This window comes from Hirundo rustica, chromosome 1 (assembly GCF_015227805.2).
Source record: "Hirundo rustica isolate bHirRus1 chromosome 1, bHirRus1.pri.v3, whole genome shotgun sequence".
NCBI classification, from domain to species: Eukaryota; Metazoa; Chordata; class Aves; order Passeriformes; family Hirundinidae; genus Hirundo; species Hirundo rustica.
In genome coordinates, this window is record NC_053450.1 from 27,312,105 (window position 1) to 27,338,381 (window position 26,277).

At 39.3% G+C, this 26,277-nt stretch overlaps 1 protein-coding gene across 1 annotated transcript; it reads right to left on the bottom strand.

Moving 5' to 3' along the window:
* Nucleotides 1–1,470: 1,470 nt before the first annotated feature.
* LOC120753939 (carbonic anhydrase 3-like) lies at nt 1,471–16,693 on the bottom strand. The gene is made up of 7 exons (XM_040066854.2): nt 16,531–16,693; nt 15,455–15,652; nt 8,496–8,614; nt 7,569–7,661; nt 6,667–6,732; nt 5,644–5,799; nt 1,471–2,580 (listed from the first exon to the last, which is right to left on the bottom strand). Exons 1-7 carry the CDS (start codon nt 16,574–16,576, stop codon nt 2,461–2,463), a joined length of 798 nt encoding a protein of 265 aa, XP_039922788.1. The 5' UTR covers nt 16,577–16,693; the 3' UTR covers nt 1,471–2,460.
* Nucleotides 16,694–26,277: the final 9,584 nt, after the last annotated feature.

Below are 26,277 nucleotides of genomic sequence, written 5' to 3' on the forward strand. Positions count from 1 at the left end.
TGTACCCCACCAAGATGAAAACTGGATGTCTTTCCTCTTTATCAGGTAGTTCTGTACCCAGTGCTCCCTGCTCCTGCAGGGCAGTTAGGCCACATGGTGGGAATGTGCAGGTAAGAAGTGAGGTATGATGGATGTTACTACTACATGATCTGAATTCAGTCATACCAATGATTAACTTTTCTTGTATTTGGGGAAAGCTGCAAAGCAAGGGGTAACCTCTGCAGAATAACAATGAATACAGCCAGAGAGAACAGAAAATTGCATGATACATTCTAAATGCTGACTCACAGCACCCCATATTTCTCCCTGCTGCTTTCAAAGCTCTCCCTAATCTCCTCATATGTTCAGCTTACAGCATGATTCACAAGGTCTCTGAAGCATCCCCACCCCCCTTTCTTTGGCTTTTTATTTTCCTTCTACTCCTACTCTTTCCATTTTCCCTGATGCCTGCTGTACCACTGTTTTCTAGATCTGTCATAATTTCTTCCGGCAGTCCCTGGACATAGGGACAAGGTCTGTAAAACAACTGCCAAACCCCCTTTCTCATTAGTATTCCACTTCCTCATATCTGCAACTCTCCTGGGCTGAATTTAGTCTGCTTTTTACTAATTATAAATACAGATAAAATGAAATCAAATGCACGGAAGACTCATACTTCAACTTTTAAGTTTCCAAATTAATAAACATGGCTCTGGAGGATGAAGCTTACCTTAGCTGCATTTATGGCACCCAGACAGCTCCTTTGCAAAGCATAACTGGGAAACCACCATATCATTAAAAATCCCTCAGATTACATGTTCCAGATTTGCAATACCATAAATTGCAAGGAAAAAAAGCCTACTCTAGGATATGCAACTCAGTTTAATAAAGCATCTTTAAAAAGCAACTTATCTTGTAACTCACAACAAACTAAGCATTTTGGAAAATCAATTTTTGCTTCAATTTTCTTTTTTGTAATGAAGGAACCCCTCTCCCATCAGCAGCTCAGCAACATCCTCCTACTGCAGAACATGGTAGCCAAAACCCCAGCCACTGCTAGAGCATCACCTGCTTTGTATTTCCTGAGCTCAATGGTAAATTGCCTTTCAGTTTAGTGAGTTTGGATACAGACTGAACTTTTCCACTCTGCAATCAACTTGTGAAGTTGATTCATATGATGTTGCAAGAAAGCTACTATCAGAATAGAGATAATCTCTCTAAAAGAATAGATGTGGATGTCTCAAGGATGTAGCTATTTAGGTGCCATGTGAAATCAGTACTCTTGTAGTTCAAATAAACATCTGAAAAAGTTACTATGCATCATCAGTTTCTATAAAGATATAATAGAGAGGACATTGACAGGTCTTTCTTTAAAATTCTGTTACTTTTACATGTTTCTAAATAGTAAAAAACTACAGAACAAAAAATCTTAAGTAAAGTGTATTTATTACTGTTGTATTTTTTAATGCAGAAATAGTATTATTTCAATTAGAGGCTTACAATCCTGTTTCACTGTTCTTTGTGCCAAAACAAGAGACAAGAACACATTGATCAATTGCATTTTGATTAAGAGTCCAACTGTGGTTTCAGATGTTTATGCACAAATTTCATTGACAGCAGGATTGATTACATTTGTACATGAAATGAGAATTTATCTCAAAAAAATTAAAAATACTAAGGACTCTTATTTTAGCACGCTCTTTACACAGAAAAGCCATTTGCATACATGAATAAAATATATAAGAAGGATACAAAAACCAACTTCACAAAATTTATGTCACCTTGACTGCTACAGTATTAAAATGGAAATTAGTCTTTTAATAAAGGGAACCAGTTGTGACACAAAAAGAAATAGCTCTTCCTGCTTCCAGTAGTTTTAACTACATATAACTCGGTGAATACAATTTTCAGAACAGACCTGTTTCCCCTGTCCATTAAGAAAGTAAAAGCTTAGCTCTTTATCAATGATTGTAACACAATTTCCTATTCTTTCAAATTTTACAATCCAAAGGCTAAAAGGGTTTATAATTTCCAAGAGTGCCTTGTGGATTAACTAGTGCAACTCAGAACAGGACATGGATAATGCTGAAAACATCTATTGAAAATAAGTCTTTAATGGTGAAAACATTTATTTCTCTTAGCCAAAACCTTTTTAGCATGCAATCAGAAAGCATCAAGGGACATGTGCACAATAGGAAATTGTCTTGTAATTATTAGTATTCTTTCTTCCTTTGAACTACTAACAAAAGCTAATGTTAAAGCAGTTATTGAAGAACCAGATTCTCTACTTCAATTTTAACAGCAGGATTTGCCTAAATAAATGTTATTCTCTGAAAGTGAAATTCTCATTCCACAACTCAAGTTTCAGCCTCCAGACCTACAAGCGGAGTTCTGTGTAAATGCAGCAAAGGACACAAAACAAAAGCACCTCTTTATTTCTAGAAGTCTCCTCTCTCAGAACCACCCAACAGGAGCCACGTCCTAGAGGAAGGAGGCGCTCACCATCCTGAAATACCGCGGCTGAGTCGGGCGCCAGTTATCAACCAAGGGGTGATCAGGTTCGTTCTCGGCATTCTTGGAGAGGCTGCGGAGCTTCGCCATCTGCAGAAGAGCAAAAATTGAAGTGTCCTGATGGAAATCCTTTGGGATCAAATCCACAGCCCAACAATTAAACTGAAGAGGCTGGTCCAGCTGTGGAAAAAAGTCTCCTTCAAAGCTGTGATGTCCTTCACCCCATCACCATAAGATCTCTGTTCTTTTCCTAGAAGCGATATTCTTAGGAATATTCAAAACAGGAAAATAGGTCCAATTTGAATAGGATTGTGAAAAATAGAATCATTTAGGTACTGTCTACAGAACTGTGTACAGCCACAGAAACTGTGGGGAGTACTCAGAAAATGTGAATACAGCAGCACATGCTATGATAAACCTCTCCTAATCCAACCTTGTCTTACTGCCTGATTGTTAAAAATCCTTTAGAATTACCAGGTTTTAAAGCTGAATTATAAACTAATTGTTCATTTCCATGGTAGGTCTGCAGCAGAGGATATATTTTGCTGCAGTGACACAGGAAGTTCACTATTAATAAGAGGAATTGGAATTTAAATCTGGATAAAGACTTGGTCAGGGTTCCAAATGGTATGTAAACGAAGTCTGCAGCTTGACTCTCCTTGGCCATACCACGGTATGTTTCCTTTTTTGAGGGACGCCATATGAAGGGTTCTTCATACTCATCGAAACTGTTTAACACTCTCTACTGCTTTCTGATTTTCAAAGGATGCAATACATATACAGATACGCTATATTAATTTGTTGTCACTACCACGCACTACTCTAGACCCAAAGCACATCAGCTGTGATTCAGACACTTGAACCTGCCCCTGTTTGAATGATTTACCATGAAAAGCATACACAAATTTCCCATGTAAACTTGAAAATGTAGCCCCATGCAGGGCATACATCATCTTTGTTCACCAGGAGCTTCAATACGCTGATGTATCTACTCTTCAGTACAGACTTCAAGGCCAACACAAATAGAACTTCTGTCCAGGTTGGAAAACCTAGGTTCACTGGGATTAAACTCGTTCCAGTTTATGGACTGAGCCAGCTCAGACATCTCAACATTACTCTTCACTGAACAGCTCAGAAAAGCCAGCTATCTCAGTCTGCCTGAACAACGATGAGGTCACATTTATAACCAGCATAACATGCATCTGATGGATTAATATCCTGAAATTAAATTTCAGATGAAGAATGATTTGTATAGAAGAGATGAAAATTTTTCATCAGTTTTGTTAATACTGATGAATTACTATTGAAGAAGAGTGCTGGGGTTTATTATTTGTGGAAGATCTGCTCTACTCAGTAAAAAACCAACATGTATTCAGGCTACGATTACATAAAGATGAAAAAATTGGTCTGCAATTAGACAGAGTAATTCCACAGTTAAATTCCTGTTCTTTCATTAAAAGTAATCTGAGCAGCTAGGCCACCCACACTGTATCTCACTGGGATTTCTGGTGAATTATTTTCCTGCAGAGCACTGATTTGCAGCGACTGCACTTCCCCTTGTGGCTAATACACAGTTACCATCTGGCTGCAGAAGCATCCAAGAAATCCACCACAAATGCACACGAACTTAAAATAATCACTATTAATGAGCCTGCCATGGTACTACACTGTCTAGGATTAGAAATAATTGGCAACACAATCCTCTTATGAATATATTATTTAGAGTTCAGGCACTCTGGAGTGAGGGAATTATTTCTATTGCATTTCTAGACAATAACTCACACATGCTGCCAATTCTGCCTGAAAAGCAGTTACCTCAGGGTAAGAGCCAGTGTCACGTCTTTATGTAGTAATTTCATCTTTAACTTAAATGCTCCATTTTTTTCACAGGAGGGATAGTTAAATAACAGTCAGTATGCTTCCCAAAATTCACTACTTTTAGAACAGCTGAGAAAAAAATCATGACCCAAACACAACTGTAGTCAAAAAAATTCTTTTTCATGAAGCTGGATCAATAATGTGATTAATCATGTCTTTAAAAATGCATTTTAAATAAGAGATGCTCAATAATGACTACACTTTTCCTAATATAATCTGTAGCTGATCTTCTGTAATATAAACATCTAAGATGATTCATTTTGTGGAAACCAGTCAGACCATATTTGTATTTTTCACACAAGTACCCACTTTGAAATAGCCCCCATATTTTAATTTTTGTATGGACAAGGAAACAGGAGGCAAAGCAATTCAATAAGCTCTGAAAATTAAGCTGTAACTTATATGAACACATTACCATATTTCATCTATTGCCTGCTATGGTTCTCATCATACCCGAGTCTTATTACTTAAAAGATAAAGAGCCACTTAAATACAAAGTACTAGAAAATAAAAATATTTCCTTTTTGTGATAACATGCACATCAATGAATACACTAAACATATTATTATATTGAAAACCTAAAATGAAAAGTTATGTGTCTAAATAGACTATCTACCTAATATGTCAGTCCCTTGATTAATATTCATGTGCTTTGTATCCTGGAGCCTTGAAATTTGACGTATTGTATCATTATAATCTGCTGACTAGAGGAATAACCTCAGATGAGAAAACTGACTTCTGTGGTAAGAGTAGAATCATAGGCTGAAATGTGCTGAAAGAGGGCATTCAAATTCCTCTAAGTGGATTAGGAAGACATTAGGAGGGGAAATGAACAAGAAATACTGCTTTACAGTAAGTGACCAAAGAGATTTTTGACATTAACAATAAATTGTAATTAGCTGATGTTGCTCCAGTTTGTCAAAATTCAGCTGGTATGCATTCCAGAAACAGTTATCAAGCATGTAATTCAACACTTCCAGCTTGCACTCCCATCTGCAATACAGGGCAGACAGAATCACCAATCCCATTACATTTGGATTCTGATAAATTATGTTTTTTAAAGAAAACTCTTACCATCTACACTGTAGTATGTTTTCTACTGATTTAAAAAGCTCTCTTATGTCTGTGGGCTTGAACTACCATGGTGCTAGATGTGGGCTAGGTCTTCACTCTCCTTTTAATCCTGTAATTTCTCACAAATTCAATGACTTTTTTCCTTGTCAAAAGAATAAATTCAGGTTATGGCATGTAAATAAAATGAAGGGAGAAGTTTACCTGGTCTGAACTGACTACAATGGGCTCTCTAAGAATAATCCAGGTAACACACTCTTCGCAAGGTGGAGTAGTGACAGATCCATGGTATGTCCAGTAGTCATGAGATTTAGGGAAGAGAATTGAAGGATCGAAGTTTGGAAAAGGAGCATTTTTCCCCTTTAAAATAAAAACAAAACCACAACAAAACTGAACAGAAAACTCTTCAACAAATCTAGCCAAGATTAGTTTGCAGCTCTGTTGTTTTAAGAAAAGAGTGACTCAGATACTTCCAATGTATGAACTGAGGAAGGTAAGCACAGATCTACATGAGATACAATGTCACAGTAAGATACGTGGACTGAATGACCCTCACAGATGGGCCCAGAGAAGCATGACGAAACAGAAAACTCCATGATGCTACTTCTTGTATATGACCTAACTCTATGACGTGGTGTACAGCACCAATGTGTCTCACTCATTTCTGTGCAGAAATACTCCTCCTTCTGGCCTCCTTTCTTATGGAAATTCTTTCTATCTATTGAATATTGCGTTAGGTCACCATATAACAAAATGAGACAGGTACTACTTTTATAATATTTGTGCTAATAACATGCCAGACAGCCTATGAAATGTGAGATTTATCACATAATGTTATCTAAGACATAAATGCCTAGTCAGTGGCATTTCCAGAGATCCATTAGACAGCCTATATATATATAACCAAATGGACCAATTTCTAAATATGCCTTTTATATGGCACTGCACACTGAGGCATTAAGGTTCCATGCCTAGTTTTTAGGTGAGTAAAGACTGGGGAAATTAGTCATTTTTGCCAACTCATAAACCTCACTAAAGTCAAAGAAGACTCAAATGTAAATGGAAGAAAGGATTTTTCATGTTAAGGAAAAGCTACCCATGGTTTTATTCCCAAATATTCTGGAAATGTTGCAGAGTATAATTTGAAAACTAGAAAGTCAGACATTGTGACTTTTTTTCCTGAGACTCTGAGCAATCATTCTATCATGAAAAGACCAACATCATTACCTTTGTTTTGATAGCATTTATTTCTTCAAGAATTCTCTTCATCTCTGGTTTGGGAGTTTCCCCTACCTGTAAAGAAGAAAACGTGAGCTAAGCAAGGAGTTCTGCTTCACCAGGTGTCTTCTTTCTCCTATTTTGCTATATGAGCATCTAAAGATATATCAACTATAAAATTATAATACATTTACCCAACGTATTGCCCCTACTAGCTTGGCAAGCTATGTCCTCTGTCTGTTACTTCTGCCTGTATCCCAACAGATATTATCATACAAAGGGGGAAATTGTACCAGTACAGAAATTTTAGCATAACAGGTAATTTAAAAACACAGATTTCATGGTCAGATATATTGTTTGCAATTGCTGATCTCAAAAAAGACATCCAGCTTTCTATCTCTAGTGCTGTCCCTAGTGAATATATATTAAACAAGAGAGCAACAGCTAATACTCAGGCTAAGGCTGCATGCCCTTACAAGGATTAAAAAAAAAAAAAAAAAAAAAAAAAAAAAGGATGAGTAATATGTGTTGCCTGTGAGATAGTTTTATTTGAGAGAAAGTCCATTAAAAACCTAGAAGAGATACATGTCCTTGAAATCTGTCCCCAGTTAGTATAAAAGACAGCTGACTGCTGTTGGTCAGAGGGCCACTTCTGACACGTGTCCCCATTCCATGAGCCACATAGTGACACAATAGCTGCAGGGACAAGTGTGTGAACAAGTTTTGGATACCACTTGAGATAATATGACTCATGCTATGAAACTTGAAAAGGATACATTACTGAAAGTCAACCCCTTCAATGTAGTAGGATCCCTAGAAAATATACCCAGAGGGTTTTGCTTTTTTTTAACCCTTTAAGAATAGAAACTTCGTAGTATCAATGTAAAGAAGGGTTGCATGCGTCTACTTACTTGCAAAAATATGGCCAAAACAGCTATCCCATCAGTTCTTCTCTTAGCATCAAGGTAATTACTGTATTTGGGATTCCAGTGTAACAAATGCAGCTTGAAACAAAGAAAAACATGTAAAAACCCCCCATTATGCAACAGCAAGCCATCAGAGGCTGAATTTACAGTTCTTCACATAGCTGTGTGAGTCTGAGGCAACAAGGTATGAAAATGAGGCCTTCCAAAAGAGGGAAAAAAAAGGACAGCAAAGTCATATATTAGTTATATCTGTCATACATTAATAATTATACTATTTGCTTTAAAGTAAACTATAAATATCTGAATAAGAAATTGAAAATAAATAACTGGAATCTCATCTTAAAACCGAGGAAAAGTTGCTTAAGTAAGCAGGTAGAACATGCAGGTCAGACATCATCTACTGATACGTGATTCATTTCATTTGGCATTCAAATTACAGCAATTCTATCAAAGAATCCACGTGAATGTCATTCATGTATGTTATTAGTCTTAATTTCTCATTTTCTTTACAATCCTGAAGTATTAAAGAACCAAAGTAATTCATTCTTTCCACCTCTTTCTATCACTGCTATTTTATACTTCTACTACAATTCTGTATTTTCAGAACACTGTTTTAATAAGTCCGGATTGCTTCTGAGTAATTCAGTCTTGCTGTGCTGTGTTTCACACCACACTTGTTTGAGAATATGGAAACCCTTGTTTCACACAGTATTTTTCTTTTCTCATGCTGTGAGAATTACTTCAATCTGATTCATGTTTATAAGAATCGATGGGAGTAAGAGTAAAAAGGCACAGATAAATAAATAGAAACAATTCCCTGAAAAATAAAGGAATGACAAATTTTGTCCCACCAGAACAATAGTGCCAAATTTCATTTTACACCGTTTTAAAGCAAGAAGTGGTGAGTCTTACCTCTCCTGCATACCTCACTCCATTCACAACATGCTCTGAGCCGTGGTCGTCAGAGGAGCCCCAGTGGAAGTGCAGCTGCCGCAGCCTGTAGACTCCTGGAAGTGGCCCACCTCTCAGCACTGCAATTGATAATCTGCAACAGCATCAGACTCAAGGATCTCCCAATTCTTTCAAATTAATACATACGTATCTACAATATTTACACATATATTTACATATTTGCTGGACAGATGCCCTATGTTCTGAAAAACTGCACTGATTTTAGCCACATGTCAGGCAACCACCAGCTATATGCACTTACAGGCAGAGGAGAACTTTTGTGTCCAGGTTTCCATTCCATTAGGGATCTCTGATTTAATTCAGCTGCATAAATGTGCACCTAGTACTTTCTGGAACCGTCCAGAGACATTGGGACAGGACTGAGAGATGTGGTCCAGGATCTGCAGAAGAACTGTACCTTCTAAACCAATATCTGGAGGCTAGGGGAAATAGATCATGTTATCAAACGTGTCACAGGATGCCGTGTTTGGGTAACTGAATTAAGCCCTAATCAGAATAGTCAAGCCTCTAGAGTAATTCTGCTTGCCTTAAAGTAGACACTCAACAGAGTGTGACCTGAGTTGCTCTCTGGACTCCTGAACTCCAACTCCGATAACTCAAACAGCAGTGTAGATATAAGCCACCAACTTTTAAAATCCCACAATAAGACACCTACATTTAGATGTCTTAATCTCCCTGTGAATTGTATCTAGGATTTGCTGATGTGAAAGTACACAAACATAACCACGATTAAGATCAACTACTGAAGTGCAGATGATAAATTCCCACAAACACTACAAAATTGTGTATCTTACTGCAGGCTATGACTTATTTGTTTAAAAAGTTGTGAAATTACTGATGCTGCTTCTGCACTACTGGGCTGCTCCCTCCAGTTATGGAAGAGGAGAAAGAAAGAAGCAAAAAACCCCAGAAAAGCAATCACTGAGAATGCAAGCTGTTTTCCTAAAGAAAAGTTCAGCCTGTGATGAATGGTATCTACTATTCTAAATAATGTCACCATTTTTAAATAATATTGTAAACCAAGGTGTTCTATTTGAAAGAATCAATAAAATAGATAGAACATATTTACATTCACCAAATACTTAAAAAAATGCTCAATTCTCATTCACTTTTTTTGAGAAGTTATAGCACTCCTATTAAACATTCAGCAGCTCTCAAGAACAGAGAAATATGCCAGAGAAAAGTATCCTTCAATCTGAAAATGATGAAATCCATTATCATCTCAAGAAACACAGCATTAAGAGTTGAGCATGCTGTTATTCTCAACCAATTCCTTTTACTTCTTCCCACAGACATTCAGAACTGTGGTGAACACAATCAGGGTAAGAGTAGTAGCTGACAAGGCCATCAATTCCCCATTAAAATAGATCTATAAGGCCAAATAATCCTCTTTAAGGTAAAAATATGTCATTATTTCCACTGATGGGCCATCAGCAAGACATTTTTGATTGGGCATTAGGTGAAGCTCTGCAGTATCTCATGCCAACACATTCCAGCTTAACTCATCTATAAATAGACAGTAACTTTTACCTAGCACACTTCAGGCAGAAATAATGATGCAGACGACGTCTCTTATAGGACAAAATGGTATTTCTTTTCTTTTAATTACAAGTGTGTGGTATTGAACATATAAATACATAATATGACAATGTAAGTAAATGAAATTTTCCTACATTTTTGAAAAGGGAAAAAGTATACAAAACCATTACAAGAATTAAGTTTTCCAATAATTAAAACCCCAAACTATGTCTGCATAGCTCAAAATTACTAAGATTTTTTTTTTTTTAAGTATGTGCTTTGGAACTTAAATTCTAAACATATCTTTATCCTCTTGGTTTTTTGTTTTCAATACTACAAGAATAAAAACACACAATCACATAACAGAAAAAAGAATATAACATGTAAGTTTATTTATAAAGATGATATGGTATCTTGACCTTATTTTTCAGCAATGTTAGTATATATTATTTACATGTAACAGGGAATTTTTCTGATGATTATTACACAGGAATTGTTCACCCAAAATACCTGAGAGTCAAAGTAGAATTACCAAAATGTGACTCCCTTAAACTCATTGTCATTAAAGTAACATGGCCCAGGTGCAGGAATGCACAAACCAGCTCAGGAAAACAGGGGAGAAAAGTCTTCACTCCTTTTTTGGTGCCTCATTGTTGCAAACTCTCATCCCATTGCTCAGTGACTGACTCTAAATGGGTTTGCACATCCCCCTCAATGACCCATCAGTGCCTGATACCAGACATAAAAATGTCACGTCAGTCTTGCCCAAATTCTCGCCACACATCCACACTGAAGAATGATCTATTACGGAACAATCCTACATGGACACACACATTGACTCTGGTCTGGAAAAAAGCTCACCTTTTATTTGATCTGTCATCAGCTGAGCAGCATGAGACTAAATGAGCTAATAAAAGAATGGGCTTTTTTCACTTTCAAAGTAATCACTAGGGTAAGTGCTGCACAGAATGTAACTAAGGCAAGGAAACCTGTTTTTCACTCTGTGACACAGCAAAATGAAGGTGTCATGCAGTTGAGTGGAGATGGCTGCTCCGGTCACTTCACTTTGCTGGCTGGGTGCTCTTGACAACAGAAAAGTGACAAGAAGCTTTTCAGCTTTTTTTCTTCTTTACGTACATCCACTTGCTGAGCAGCTCCTGTAGGGTCTGGTTGTTACTCTGTGCTAGTGTCAATTGTCATTTGCCCTCACTGAAGTAAAGAGGGCAAAGTTATCCTGCACAAAAGCCTTTCCTCTTTGCTGTAAAGGCATATCATGAAAGCCAGGTGGAAAATCCAACAGAGAACAAAAAAGACTCATGAGATGAGTTGTGTTTATAAACATGAGAAGAAATGACTGGAAGATTTATGATCTTGCATCCTGCCAAATCCATAAAATGAACTGGTAAAACACAATGAAATTAAATTGGTAATGTACTACTGTATGACAATTGAAAAGACACATTACCTTTGTTATGCTGCTTCATAATAGAATCTAACAGTGCAGTACAGAAACCACAGCTGCTTCACATCAGTGTCACATTTTAAGAGTCATAAAAAGCCTCTGCTCAGAAGAGGATCTCTGTACTGAAACTGTCTGGCTAACTGCAGGGATAAAATGTGCTTCCTAAAATGTGTTCCTGAGTTGTTTTGGAACTCAAGTTTCTGTTCTCACTGAAATTTTCTTTAAGCAAGTACTGAATAGATATGCAGCAGGATTATTTTTGTTTCTATTTGAACTCTGTACTCCTTTAGGGGCAGACAGGGAAAGAGAAGTGTCAGACAGAAGTCTGTCAGCCTGCCACCCACCCTCACCTAGACTGTAACACATCTTTGCCAGTTTTGCGCCCCTGGATCACAGCCTGTTCATCAGTGAGTGCCCAAATAGTCTTTTGTGATCTGTGTAAGGCTGAATAGGTGGCTGCCCCACCTCCAGGGGCAGAAAACTGACTCCTCTGTGTAGCTGTAGCCTCAGCAGGCCCTTGACTAGAATTGAAAGTCAAGCACTTTTAATTCTAACAATGGAAATTCCAAGTTAACAGAAGCTCAAATCCTAAACTCCCTGTACACAAGTACAGGAGTTCTCAATACCTTCATGCAGACATGACAAATGACAGATGTGTTGTTACACTGAAGGAAGAATTTAACTTTGCTGCCTTTTGCCTTATGCAGTACAGCCTTTGAGTGGTGCCACAACTACAAAAGTTCTGGGATCTAGTGGTGCTATTCTTGTAATAGCTACAGGTTTTCTCCACTGTAAATTCAGCAGACAAAATGTTAAATAAGGTTTTGCGGGAATCAAACAAAACTGGAATGTCTATGGACAGACTTCCCCCTGGTTTAAATTTCTGATAATCTGCCCCTGGTTTGAATTAAAGTTACTGGGGTTTGTCCTCACTCTATAATAACCAATGAACAAATGAATGTTTTATTTATCTGATAAATCAAAATTTCATTTGCAAAAATAAATGAGATTTCCTACAAATGAGTATTTGAGGAAATACTGCCACAAGCCCTAGTCATGCTAAAAGAGCTGATTAGCAGTAAGATCTGACTTCTTACAGTAACTGTCTGATTTTTTTTTTTCTTTTTTGCATCATCCACTTTCAAAGCCACACATTTCTTTGATAGGAAAGATTCTGAAAACAGCATCAAGGCAACCCTGTGAGAATGTGTGCCTGCACTGAGGTATTCCAAACCCTTAAATGTCACCCATCTGAAAGCCAGTAAAAGAAGTAGGAATCTGTTTGGTTGATGAACATCCATAAGAAGTGCCAACAAAAACAACAAACAAAGAGGGAAGATGAAGGAAGGCATCCATGTGATGTAGCCTCAGTGTATCTCTCCCCAGCTCCTCTGTCTGGGTTCCATTACATGACATTTGTATCTTTACTGTTTCTCAAACAATCAAACACTTTGGTGTGATCATTTAACCAAGGTATTACATAAAAAGTCAAAGAGTCATTAACTGTAAGAAAGTTATATATCTCAAAGAGCATCATGACAATAGTCCCACCAGTTAGAAGCTCTCAGGAAACTTCTCTGATATGAATATTTTTTTAATTTTAGAAATAAATGGATTCTGATAGAGGAAATAAGGTTTCAGCCCTAATTCAAACCAAAATTGGGTCACTGCTGGATCTAAAAGAGTATGTGAATTGCCAATCAGGCCAAAAACACCATAGCAGTGGTAGGCTGCCAAAGTACTCAAGTTCTGGTGTGTTTTACTGAGCCCAGCTATCTAGAAGATTTGATTTCAGCTCCCAGTCCTTTCCTTAATTTTCAGACTCCAGTCCCCCAACCTGCAACCATTTTACAGTGCGTAAGGTCCAGCTACATGGGTACAGTAAGACAGGAAACTGAGTCCACAAGAATCCATTAACTTGCATGGACAGGCAGCAGAAGCATGATACCGCTCCTACAGCAACTCCAGATGTCAGCAAAGCTTTCAATTTTGTAACAGATTCTCAAAGTCAACCAGACTTCACAAATAGCTGGAAATAAATTCTCAAATTCCTTCCACTAGGCTAAACCCAAACATAAAAGTAGTAAGGCCTTTTTCAATGTAATACCTGAATTACATTGGATGACACTCTTAATTGTGAATTTAAGAGACTGTCTCCAGTTTTAAATACTCCAAGTGTCCTTGGCAGGATATACAATGGATGTAAAACTTGGAGACATCCAAAGTAATTAATTTTATCACTCATATTGGCAATTTATTCAGCAATCTATTCTATCCAAACTAAAGAAAATCTAGATAGAAGTACAGGTATGGGTATGGCCACTATAACTGAAAAAAGTCAGGAAAATAAATGAAGCCCTTAGTTTTTGGGCTAACTCAGAAATAATTCAGACAGACAGAGTGATAGACACATACACAGGCATACAGAGAATTAATGTCTTTCTTCCAAAGGAATAAAAGCTTCATTCCTATATGACTGCTATTGCATATGTATGTTTTGTGCAGCTGGTGGTTCTTTTATATAAAAAATAAGCCTCGGTACGTATCCTAAAAAACTGAAAATGTGTTCAAGTCAGTAGGAATATGCACAGTGGAATTTGTCCTGCAATTAGCATTACATTAGAGAAAGAACACCACCCACAGACTCTGCAGGCAATGGTATAACAAAGGAGACAGAACAACAAACACTGAATGTTTCTTGACTTCAAAGAGTTGAGATAGACACCTACTTTTTTTGCAGTGAGTCGCTTTTTATTTCTGAGATCAAAACACAACAGTTACTAAGCAGTTCATCTGAGTAAATTTTCAGAACATTCTAGAACTTTCTGCTCTTTGTGGTGACTGCTGCATCCGTGCCATAGATTGCTGTGCCTGGATACTCCCTCCCATTCATAATCGGAGTTATTTTAACAATAATTACACTTTTATTTTTATGCAGAAGATGCTACCATTGGTATATCTGATGCTGCTGTAACAAATACAACAGATGGTAAAAAATGCTAATAGTCATGGAAATCTCATATGCCACAGCTACATTACTTGTGTAATGTAACTTCAAATAACATTGAAAATTCCCACTTTGCTAGAAAAGTTACAAAACTCTTGACAGCACAGTATTTTGTGAATTTTGATAGGATATTATCTAATCCAACTTACATACATTTTGATCCTCAGTTTCATGAAGGAATTAAAAAAAAATTAAATTAAATCAAATCCATGAACAATCTACTAGTAAAATTTCTCCTAGCAGAAATTTTGTGGAAGTAGAAAACTTCCTGACTATGTCAGTCCTAGTTATATAGAAAGTGAAAGTTTTTATGCAGGTAAGAAATAAGTCTGTGCACTGTATGCTCTCATAGCTGCAAGTGGATAAAGGATTTTAGACATTAAACCTGACACAATTAAATTTATCAGCCCTATAATCTTCATTAAGACAAAACCTCATGAACGCCAAAAAGTTATAACTGATTAAATACCATGATGTTGTGGCAACATCTGGCTTGTTACTTCATTTATCACAAATTACATGGATAGAGTTTTTAAATATTATAACTTAAGACGTTCTACTGGGCATCTCCAATAGGTAAAACAGAATTTAGTTCTTACAGATAAAGCCTGAGCCTCCTTTGTCCTGGAAAGCAACATATCTGTAATAACTTTTTGCAGCCCCAGGAATTTATCTCACACCTTAATTCACCAAGTTTCTTTGTGGCTCTTTCCATTCCCTAGGATTTTACAAATGACCTTTAAAAGGAGTCCCAGACCTTTCCCAGCAGTAGCACAGGGTACCCAGTCAGAGAAACCTGTACATCACACACAGAACCCTTCCGACAGCCTGAACATTCAGAGCAGGCTCTTCCATGCAGATTGAGAAAGTCACTTACATATAATGACAGTTAGAGATGAAAACAAAACCGACCTGATCTATCGAATGAATCATCAAATACAACTCTGCAGGTTTTCCCATTATTGAGGATGGTCTTAGCTGCACCAGGATCATAACTAGCAAACCATGGTAGTAGAGAACTATCATAATGCACCTCTTTGTTATTGATTTCAATCGGTGACTGATGGCGTCCTTTCGCAAAAGGGTAATTTTTGTGCCACTGATCTGGTCCTACAAAAAAGTACAGAGAAGTATCATGAAAATCTTTTCCAGAGAGCTATGAATTATATTTGTTACAATTAACACAAGCTTGGCTTTGCTTAAGTACAGAACATAATTTAAGTGTATTAATACGTAATTGCCTGGTTGTTCTTCATGCCCTGTCAAGAGTTTCAGTGTATGAAAAGCAACCAGATGATTTCTAGCTGGAATACTGGATACTCCAAGTCCTTCAACTGAACCGAAACTCTTACAGCAACCTCAAGACTCACTACTAGGAGACTGACAATATGGCAAGGAAGAAAACCAGAGATACATACTCCAAGTGCAGCAGTGGCTAGAAATATGATGGGATATACCCGGATGATTCAAATGTGGCACCATGGAAGGAGAAAAGGCCACTGATCCCTGAACATGCCAAGAATTTGAAACGTGGATTTAATTATCATCATGGTTTTACCAAGAAGTTCATATGGAAAAGGCCTGACCAATGCTGAACTGATCTTCTGGCAGCAGAGGAGAGCGGGAACAAGAGACCACGAATACCCCAGCTTCTCCAGGCAGGAGGGGCCTGCAGCCCAACACTGCTCTTCCTGCATTAGGGCTAGCCCAAAGCCGGATTTTATTGCTACGTCAAGTTCTAATTTACATTAATAGTAGGAAAACTGACTTTATTTAACTCAAAGACCCCCTGCCATTGACCTCTCCTTCCACCAGCCTCGCCTCTTCCGCGCCTGCGGACGACGGCCAAGCGGCCTCGGCCCCGCCACCTGCAGAGCCCCGGGCCCGCCCGGAGCCCGCATCCCCCGCCATGCTCCCTCGGGAAGCGGGGCCCCGTTTCGCCCGGGTTTGGTGCCGGGAGGAGCGGGCCGGGCGCGGCCCTCGCTCACCGTTGTCGCTGTCGTAGCCCCAGGGGTAGTAGTTGGGGTTGATCATGGTGCGGTGCCGGCGCCGCGCCCCAGCCTCTGCCGGCGGCTCAGGCAGGACGGCGGCCTCGTCTCACGGCGGCTTTTTATAGACTCCCGCCAAATGCATGCCCGTCCCCGCCGCCCGAGGGCCGGGAGGGCGCCGGGAGCCGGGGGCGGGGAGAGCCGGGCTGCCTCGCACCGCCCGCCCGGCTCCCGCTGTCCTCCAGCAATGCGGGGGAAGGAGCTGGCCGGGGACGGTGCCGGCAGTGCCCAGCGAGGGGAAAGGGCTGTCACCGCCTGTCCCGGCGCCGGGGAGATGGGAATACAGGAAAGCACGAATGTCCAGCACTAGGCACAGACAGTGTAGGAATAGTTTTCAAATTCACGTGAGATATGTGCGCACCCACGCGCGGACACGCAGCCACATCGAGCGGGACGCTTTAGCCGGGCTGGCTGCTGCAGTGAAGCGTGCAGGTCGCAGGCAGGCTGGCGGGGCTTTTTATGTATGGCTGCTTGTGGAAAGCCTCTTGTGGCGCAAGGCCTGTCCGGTTCGGAGAGGCTGGGAGCCTCCCCGGAACACCGCGCCGGGGCCGTGTTTCCCTCCCGGGTGTGGGGCACAGCCCCGATCCCGGGTCAGCCGCGGGTGAGAGGATGAGTCCAGCAGCGCTTGCGTGCGAATGGCTACCGCAGGTTCGCACCCTTCCCGAGGAAATGCCCGTGTGTTCGCCTGCGCTCCGGCGCTGCTCCCTGCTGTGCGGCCTTCCGTCGCCTTCATAAGCAGCTTCCCTGCGAAAATTCAGTGGCATTAATTGCTCCAGCCTTTAAAAAGGTGCTGCTTCCTCTTCTGCGAGATTTCTCGGTAAATGGAAATCATTAAACTAGCTGAAGATCCAGTTCCTGCCAGCTCCAGATAAAATCGTTATTATCAAATTAAGCATAGGATTTGTTTGTTTTGCTTCAGCTCTAATTCACCTTTCATTTAGCAGGGTGTTATGCATCAGATTGCACTTAAAATTGTAAGCATACTTGCTAGCAGGCGTGTGTTCCTTATGTGACACACAGAAATCAAACGACTTCTAAAAATATTTGTTACTCTGGCACATAGGCAATTGCCAGATGAGACAGAGAAGACAGAGGTTAGCACCAATGGTGTAAAATGGATGAGAGGCTGACTAAGTAGAAGACAAAACACTGGACTGAAAGGTGATTACTGTGATTTAAATTTTAGAAGACTTGATGTATAAGAAAAAGAGAGCTTATTTTACTTGCTAGTAATGAAATGAAGGAAAAAAGTACAAGTTGGTTGAAGAAAAATGCGAATGGCACAGGACGGAAGTGTGGACTCATTGCGCAGAAAAAAATCAGTATCCCTGAATGTTGTGGGTGAGATTTGGTGGCTGAAAGTGCTACATGGTGGTCTTGAATCATAGTCCTGGCTGATAGATGTTTTTCTGATGTGAAGAGGAAGTGAAAGAGAAGAAAGAAGAATGGGTCTGTTGGTGATAACGTGTCAAGAAGCATTACCAGCTAGGAACTGCTCACAGAAGAACCTAGGAACAAACCAAGGCCATGTCACTGGAGCTGAAGAGACCCTGGTATGACCTCTGAGACAGGTCTGTTGGCCTCATGAAGCTGAATTACGATGAATTGCAACAGGTGCAGGGGAGACAAGGCCATTAAAGAGCCTCTTTTATAAGATGAGACCATAAAAGCTTAGTGTGCTTTGCAGAGCAAACAAATGGTAAGAGGGTAAGTGACAGCTGTCTTTCTATGCACTTCATCAGAGAGGTAAACAACAAATTGTAAGACTTACTGAAGCTAAAGAGAAGTGTTAGCCAATGAACAATTACATGTAACTTTGAAGCAAGATAACAGATCAAGGTTTGGAACCACCCAAGGCATTCCACTGACTTTGAAATATTAAAAAGTGGAGACATGAGCAAGGTACACAGGAGCTTTGTATTTATGTCTGACAGAGCACATACTATTTCTTCATCAGTTTTCACTTCATTTCTGAGCATCTTCTCACTGCCATGAACCACAGACAAATCTCCAGATCGAGAGCTTGTGACTTAAAAGTACTGTGTTTTTTAAACTGACTTTAATGGACGGATTTCTACTTTATGGCCTGTGTAGGAAGAAATTTTTAGATATTGAAATTTCTGTCTTGAGCTCTCAGGCACAGCAATTTTTCAGAGTCAGTGCTTGTTCCGAACTCCTTGACATTTAGATAACCTAAAAACGACTGTGGAAAGAAAGAAGGAGCAATCTAAGAAAACATTTTAACATTAGACACTTTAATTCAGACCTTTAAATCAAATAAGTTACTTCTGAGGAAAAACAAATGTCTTTTATGTATCTGCTTTCACTGAGCTCTTTTTCTCTAGGACTTGAGGGTCATCAGGAGGACCAAGCGAGACAGGAGGCTTTCTTCCGGCTTCTTCTACTTTGATCTTCTTCCTTATTCAAAACAGTGTTCTTACCCCTTCCTTCTGGATTTTACTCCTTTCCCCAAGCTTGAGTATGCTGTGTCCATCCGTACTTCTCTGGAGATGAAATACTCACTCCATTCTCAGAAAAGACTTGTGTAGAATCCCTTAAAAGCACTGTTCTTCTCTGCCAGTAAAAAGAAAGCCTTTAAAAGTCTTCACTGGGCTCTTCATTATTACAGAACACGATCTGTACAAGGGAAATGTTTTAAGAAAATGCACAGATGGTACAGAAGACAATGGTCAAGATTGAATTTGGTCTCAAGCAGATGTGGTCTATAAAGAGAAGGGAAGCAGCTTGGTAGTCAGGAACACTGAAAGTAGTTTATGGTTACAAAGCAGAATAATGAGGGAGTTAGAAATAGAATTACAGGATTCTTGATAATTCACCCCATGCACAAAAATCCTTGACTTCCAACAAGTTTTGTTGTTCTTTTATCCTGATGAGATACAGAAAGTTATTTCAGGGCAGACCACAGGTCACAATTTGGTGTATCCCCTCTCTGTCTGCCACTTTAGGTAATGTTAGAGTCAGATTTATCAAAAAAAAAAAAAAAAGTAAGACAAGCTTGGTCTCTAATTTTAAAGTGATTTAAAGGACAATCATTAAGTTCAGAAATGGAGAGCATTCAGGAAGTGAGATTAAAATTCACCAGACAGCATCTATCCATGAAAAAATAAACACACAAATTTAATACATGGATTCCTATGAAGTTCCTAGTTAGTTAGCCATTACACTGTTGCTGCAAGCATTACTCAGATCGTATATATGCTGAAATGTTAGTCTCCATTTAAGTGTGAATCAATCTGCTCATGTGTGCTCTGGCACTGAGTAAGAATGATGTCATCACTTCATAAAAGCAAAGTCTGCATGTCCACTGTCAAAATGCCACAAATTGGTCACTCCTGTTCACTTAAGTATAGTGTATATTAATTTGCATTGAATTTAAAGTGTAAGTCAGAAATGAAAAGGACTACTCCAGTGTTAAACAGGTGATTAAGTTTACTAGAATAATTTTCTAAAGCTTATAAAAACCATTTATTCTTAATCTTCAGTATGTGATGTGATAAAATTCTTAGTCTTAAGATCCAAACACACATGAGGAAGGTCTGGAAGAGAAATCCACAATCTTTATAAACTTAAACAGCAGCCCCACTTCCCAGTCTAAAAATGCCCCAGCTCTTGCTCTTCCTCTGACCACGTTCATTGTAGTACGTCTTTATCAGAAGACAATTATGGTTCAAACACCTTTAAATATTCCATGAAATGGTTTCGATATAAGATGACCATCATCACTTCAAGAATATGGTCCAGATCCTGCACCTTACCTACCTTTATAGAAGGACTGAAATATATCAGAATTTCAATAGTTCTGCAGTATAGCTAGTGAGAGGCAAAGTCCTAGGACAGAAAGTACAGCCTGAATCCCCTTCCCTTACATGTCATGGAGAAGTGCTCACAAAAGCTTCTCCCATGTCAGCAAACTAGAACTCTGAGGAACATGGTGGGAGGGTAGATCTGCAATTGTGAGGATCCATCAGCCAAAGCCTTGATACTACTGATGGTGCTGGGGACAAAGATACGAAAATTACTTCCAGAAATAGATGAAGAGGTTGTGTTTGCTCATGTTTCATAACTCACTTCCAGAGAGTGGAGGAGGTTGCTATTTCTAGCAATCCTGACATAGCGATTCGTCCCAAATGACTTTATTTAGGCTTTGCTCAAGGGACCAGGAATTAGTGCAAGATCCTTGAGTGATTAGCAGACTATCACCTCTATACATTGTTTCCATCCTTCATGATTATTCACTCCTCCTTTTGGATGCATAAGACAAAAGATCATTAATGCAAGAGCCTGTAGTCTCATTTTGACCAAGTACAAGGATAATTCCTGTTCAAAGGGGCAAAGGCACATAGTTGGCCAGGGGACTTAGGCTGGGCAGTTATATTTACTTCTCAGACATATGCTTGGACTTTACACTTTAGATAGATATTTTTCCACATAATGCTAATCACTTTTCAAACTAGGGATTTATCAGTGGTGATGGACAAATGTTTGAAGCTTATTCTGTATTTAGGTACAGGGCATAGACAAAAAGGTTTTAATAAAAGGCTGTTCATTCAAATTACATTAATACATTCCTCAATCTAAGAATGACTGTATTTCTCTGTAGTGTAATTGTGTCATCATTCTTGGATTTAGACATGTGTAATTCCAAAACTCATCAGATCAGAATGTAAAATTTTTGCTTTGATTATAAATATAAAGCTAAATTTATTCTTTCAGGTTATCTCTGTATCTCCCAGAAATCTCAGCAACTATGATGCTTTCATCTCTATCTATAAAAATTTCACGTACTGTCATTTAGCTGAGAAAATGAGAAAAAAAGAGACAAAGCTCTGACACAAGCCAGCCACACAGAGGGTCAAGTTATAGAGTCAGTGAAAAGATTTTTAATGTGTAACCATAGAAGTTAATGAATACCGGCCACCTTGCATAATGACAGAGTTTAGGAAGTTCTGTGGCACTTTTATAATTTCTGTCATGAGGTCTTGGAAGAATCAGTTCCTGTTGCATTAAGTCATTACAGGATTCTCATGTTCCTTGCATATGGTTTTGGTTTTGTGGGGTTTTTTTTGTTTGTTTTTTGGTGGGGGTTTTTTTTTTTTTTTTTTTTGTTTTTTTTTTTTTTTTTTTTTTTTTGTTTAGAACTAAGTGAAGAAAGAAATACAGTGATTGAGAAAGTCCACTATTAAAACAGAAAAATTGCTTTTTCCATTACTAGTCATATCAATAGCAATTGCAAGTAAGATGAGACCTATTTTTCATCCCATGCTGCCACTTATATAGCATACCCCAACTCCAGTTTTGGCTTATTCATAAAAACAGTGATACAAACTGTTTTTTCTTTGCCTCTTACTCCTTATCCTACATTGTTTGTACAAGGGAGAACAAGGCAGTGGAAAAGCATTGATCTCAGGATCTGAGCCTTTGCCAAAAGGCTTTGCTTCCTAAGGCCATGCCTGCTTATCTAGAGTTATTTCTGCAAGAAATGAGGGATGTCAGCCTACCCTTTTACAGCCATTTAACCCTCAAAATAAACTTTTAATATAGTATTTACAAATGGAACACAGACTAGAAGGAACAGAGAAGAGATCTGTGGGAAAATTCTGCAACCTATCTGTGGTTCCCAAATTGCAAGTAATGAGGGTACAGCAGGTATTTCACACTATCCTCAGAGATTGCATCCAGAGCCCTTAAGTTTTGCGATGAATATACATAAAAGCTTAAGCAGAGGGAATTTGGAAGTCCTCTGAATATTTTGTGCATCACCAGGAGAGAGCAATAAAGTCATACCTAATATATCACCAGGAGAAAGGAGTGAAGTCCCATGTTACAAGAATGGCTATCACCTGCTTCTAAAGGAGGCAAGCAAAGTTATCTATAGTTTTACTTGAAGAAAGGAAAATGCAGAAATAGTTTGATTTTTTGACCAATTTATTGAATATAAACACACAAAAACTTGAAAATCAGCTGATCACAGCCAGAAGAGCAATTGGCTTAAAAAATACTAAGCAGACATTTGTCATTTCATTATTATGAGTCAGCACAGTGGAATATTGCTGCTACCAATGACTTGATATTTTAGGAAAGTGAATGAAACAACGCTTTTCAAAAGGATGTACTCAGAAAGTGACATTTTAGTCTTGCATCTGTCTGTGAAAAGCAACCAATTGGAATGAAATCCCAGTGTTGTTAGTTCTTATTGAACTGGTGGTCAGCTGCAGTGCTACAAGCAGGTGTGCTATTCAACCTAAAAAATATGCATAAGCAATAGAATAAAAATATGAGGGAAATGTGCTGAAAAATAGGAGACATTTTAGTATGATATATATATTAGCTCGCCTGAAACTAACCTAGAAGGATCCAACCTCAGAACTGTGGCATATTTCAAAAAAGTGTTGGGATCAGCATCACTTAAGCCAGTTGGCTGAATGTTATGACATCACGTTGATGACATTCCTCTCTGCTTGGAAGTAACGTGATAATGATGGAATGGGCAGTGCCATTGCACTCCAGTAGCCTAAATAACTCTGCAGTTTTCTGCAGATCAAATAAACAGCCACCTGCTCACACCAGTTAATATTGTTCTGCCCAGCTATAAACTGAATGTCTTCCCTATTCATCTTCCCAATTAGGCATATTTACTGATAAATCACTGAGTGATTTATTGGCCAAGTGGCAAGACAGGAGAAGGAAATAAAGGGAAGAAGAGGGATATGAAGCCTCTCTCGTGTCATAAGGAGAATAGCCTGGACAAGGGACATACAGGGCTCTTGCTGTAAGGAGAATGGGAACTAAGCATGGTAAATGGGTTACTGAGACTGGTATAAATCCTTGGGGCAGGCAGAAAAGAGAGAGGGGGTCATGTGGTAAGGAACAATAGTGAAGAAAAAAAGTGAAAAAATATTTGTGGTACAAGAATTATTTGCGTGATAGAAGATAGGCTGGTTGCCTGGAGTCCATTAAATGGAGAGGAGAAAATGAAGGCAGATTACAATGTCTGTGAGTGGAGATGGCAAGGTCAATAAATACGTCCTGTAAAAGTGCTGATGCATTGGTAAAATGCTTCAGTATATACAGAGTCCCCATCCTTGAAATTTCGTACACCTATGATCAAAAAGAGACAAGTCAAACAGATGATCACAATTTAGATTAACTTTATTCAGATAGAATGAACAAGATTTGGTGCACCAGAGTATCCATTATTTTTCTGGAAGGAAATTTCATTTGTCTTATTACTGGCAGAACTTTCATGACCTGGAAAATGTCACAAAATATACCCTCAGCAAGTGCCGAGAATGAAATCATGAGCTGCGATCCAGAGGAACCCAGACAGGCTGAAGAAATGGGCTGATAGCAGCCTGAAGCAGTTCAGCAAAGGCACTGCAAAGTCCTGCACCAGGGGAGGATGGACTGGGGCTGACTGGTCAGCAGGCACCTTTACACAAAAAGATGTAGAGAATTCTGGTGGACAGCAAATGAGTGTGCCCTTGCTGTGGTGCACACTGAGCTGCACTAACAAGAGCATAGCCAGCAAGTTGGCAGGAATGATAATTTCCATCTTCAATGGAACTTTTGCAACTAGTTGTAGAATCCAATTTTGAGCCTGCTATTGCAGGAAAGATGTTGAATGAGCATTGCAAGTGCAGTGGAGGGCCAGCAAGATGGTGAGCTGGAGCACCACAGGCAAGGAGAAGCGGAGCTCACTAGATTTGCTCAGTCAGTAGAGCAGGCTAAGATATACCTGCATTAACAGTGCAGCGCCAGACTGCAGAGCAATTTGCACCAAGTTACAGAACTGTTTTGGAATTACTGTTTTGTGCCTTGTGCAAATATTAATATAATCTATCTTCTATTTTAATAAGGAATGTGTGGAAAATAAAAAAGCAAAAAAAGAAGCTGCAGAAAGCACCATATTGTTTTGCAGCGGGTTGCGCATAGCATGCCTGGCACTGTGCAAAAGACATTCACACAGTGCTTTTCATTGGGCATGCCATAGTTGGTGTGGCATGTTACAGCCAAGAAGCCAGTTTGTCATATGCCTTCCACTTCACTGAAATTTGTGCCAGGCAATGGAAAACATGGTAGGCATGAATGGAAACCTATCAACAGCGAGATCTTCATCTGCCAAAATAAGAAAAATAACATACTGAGTTGAATTATTTTGCTATTATGTCACAATCCCCATTTCCCCCCCCACAGTTTCTATTGTGAACGAACTAATACTCACAGACTAGGGGTAGATAGCTCTATAAAATATCTTTTGGCCAGGATTTAGTATGGTTTTATTGCTACTCATCTGCAAAATAAAGGAGCCGGTATGGTACATTGTGCTCTGCCACTTACATTCTTTAAGAGTCCACATAAACAAAAATCTTTACTGAAACAAGGAAAAAAATGGCATATTTTGTTAGTATTGGTATTTCTGTCACATTTGCAGGTAGAAATTTTTATACATGGATAAGCTGGAAATAAAAGCCCAAGTAAACTTATCTAGGTGAATGTTAAAAATGTGTTGGCACTCTTGGCTGGAATGCGGGTAAAACACTTGGCCTATTTCAGCATGTGTTCCCATCTACCCACTTTGCAATGCAGTGCAGCTACAACACATAATTGTGAGCTCATTTGGATACTTTCTGAATGCCATCCAGGCATTTCTGTCAACTGCATTGTTTTGCCTGCTACCTTTCAATTCCTTTCAAAGCTCCGGAATATACTTGCTTCTGCAAGCACACACACACAGACACAGACACAGACACACACACACGCACATCACCCATGTTTAACTGTGGAGCCAACAGGTTTACTGCAGTGACTGTACAGCGGTTTAGGTGGAACAACTGCAGAGTGCCCAAGAAGCATATTACTAGATGGGTGGGGAACCATCTTCGGGTTAACAGCTTGTGCCATTGGTACAGTTGAGATGGCAGTGCAGGATAATCCAGAAACATGCATTTCTGTAGAAAGATTGCACCTGCAAAAGTCTGTCTGGTGATGAGATGGGTCAACCAGACAGCTGCCTAGTGCAGGGAACTTCTGAAGAACTCCAGGAAGTTTTGCAACTCTGTCCGCCTGCTAGGACAAAAAAATCCAACAAGTCCACACTGTCTATTCCAGTTCAGTTTGCAGCCTGCAGTGACCATCTCCCAGGCAAAGAGAAGCAGCCTGTTCTGTACCAGACATGGGTAAGCAAGAAGGCATTGCCATAAAGGTGGAAGTCGCCCTCCAAAATCCTGCATCCATGAGACAAACTCTAGATCAGACCCTGCTGCTAGAGACAGCCCTGGCACAAGTCAAGCAGTAAGACAGCCATCGAGACAGGCTGGCATAACCTCTGTAGATCTTATCAAGTACATACAAAAGAAACACAAGGAGGAAGCACTTCCACAGCAAGACCTGATGCTTGGTGTATAACATTGATTCACAGATTATTTTGGAAACATAAGCAAAAGGGGTTTCTGGGCTGTGGCCAGTGTAATCGTGTATATGGAGATGGGTATAGCCTTATGGTGAAGGCTCTGCCATTTCCCTCCCCAGCTGCAACCAGGGGTGTTTTCAAGTGAAGTGTAAATAAGTAATTTGCCTGCTTTAGTTAAGTGTCCATGCAGTAATGGAAAAATTACAACCAGATCCTAAATTCCAGCAACTGCTAACAGGATAGATGGATTATACAGA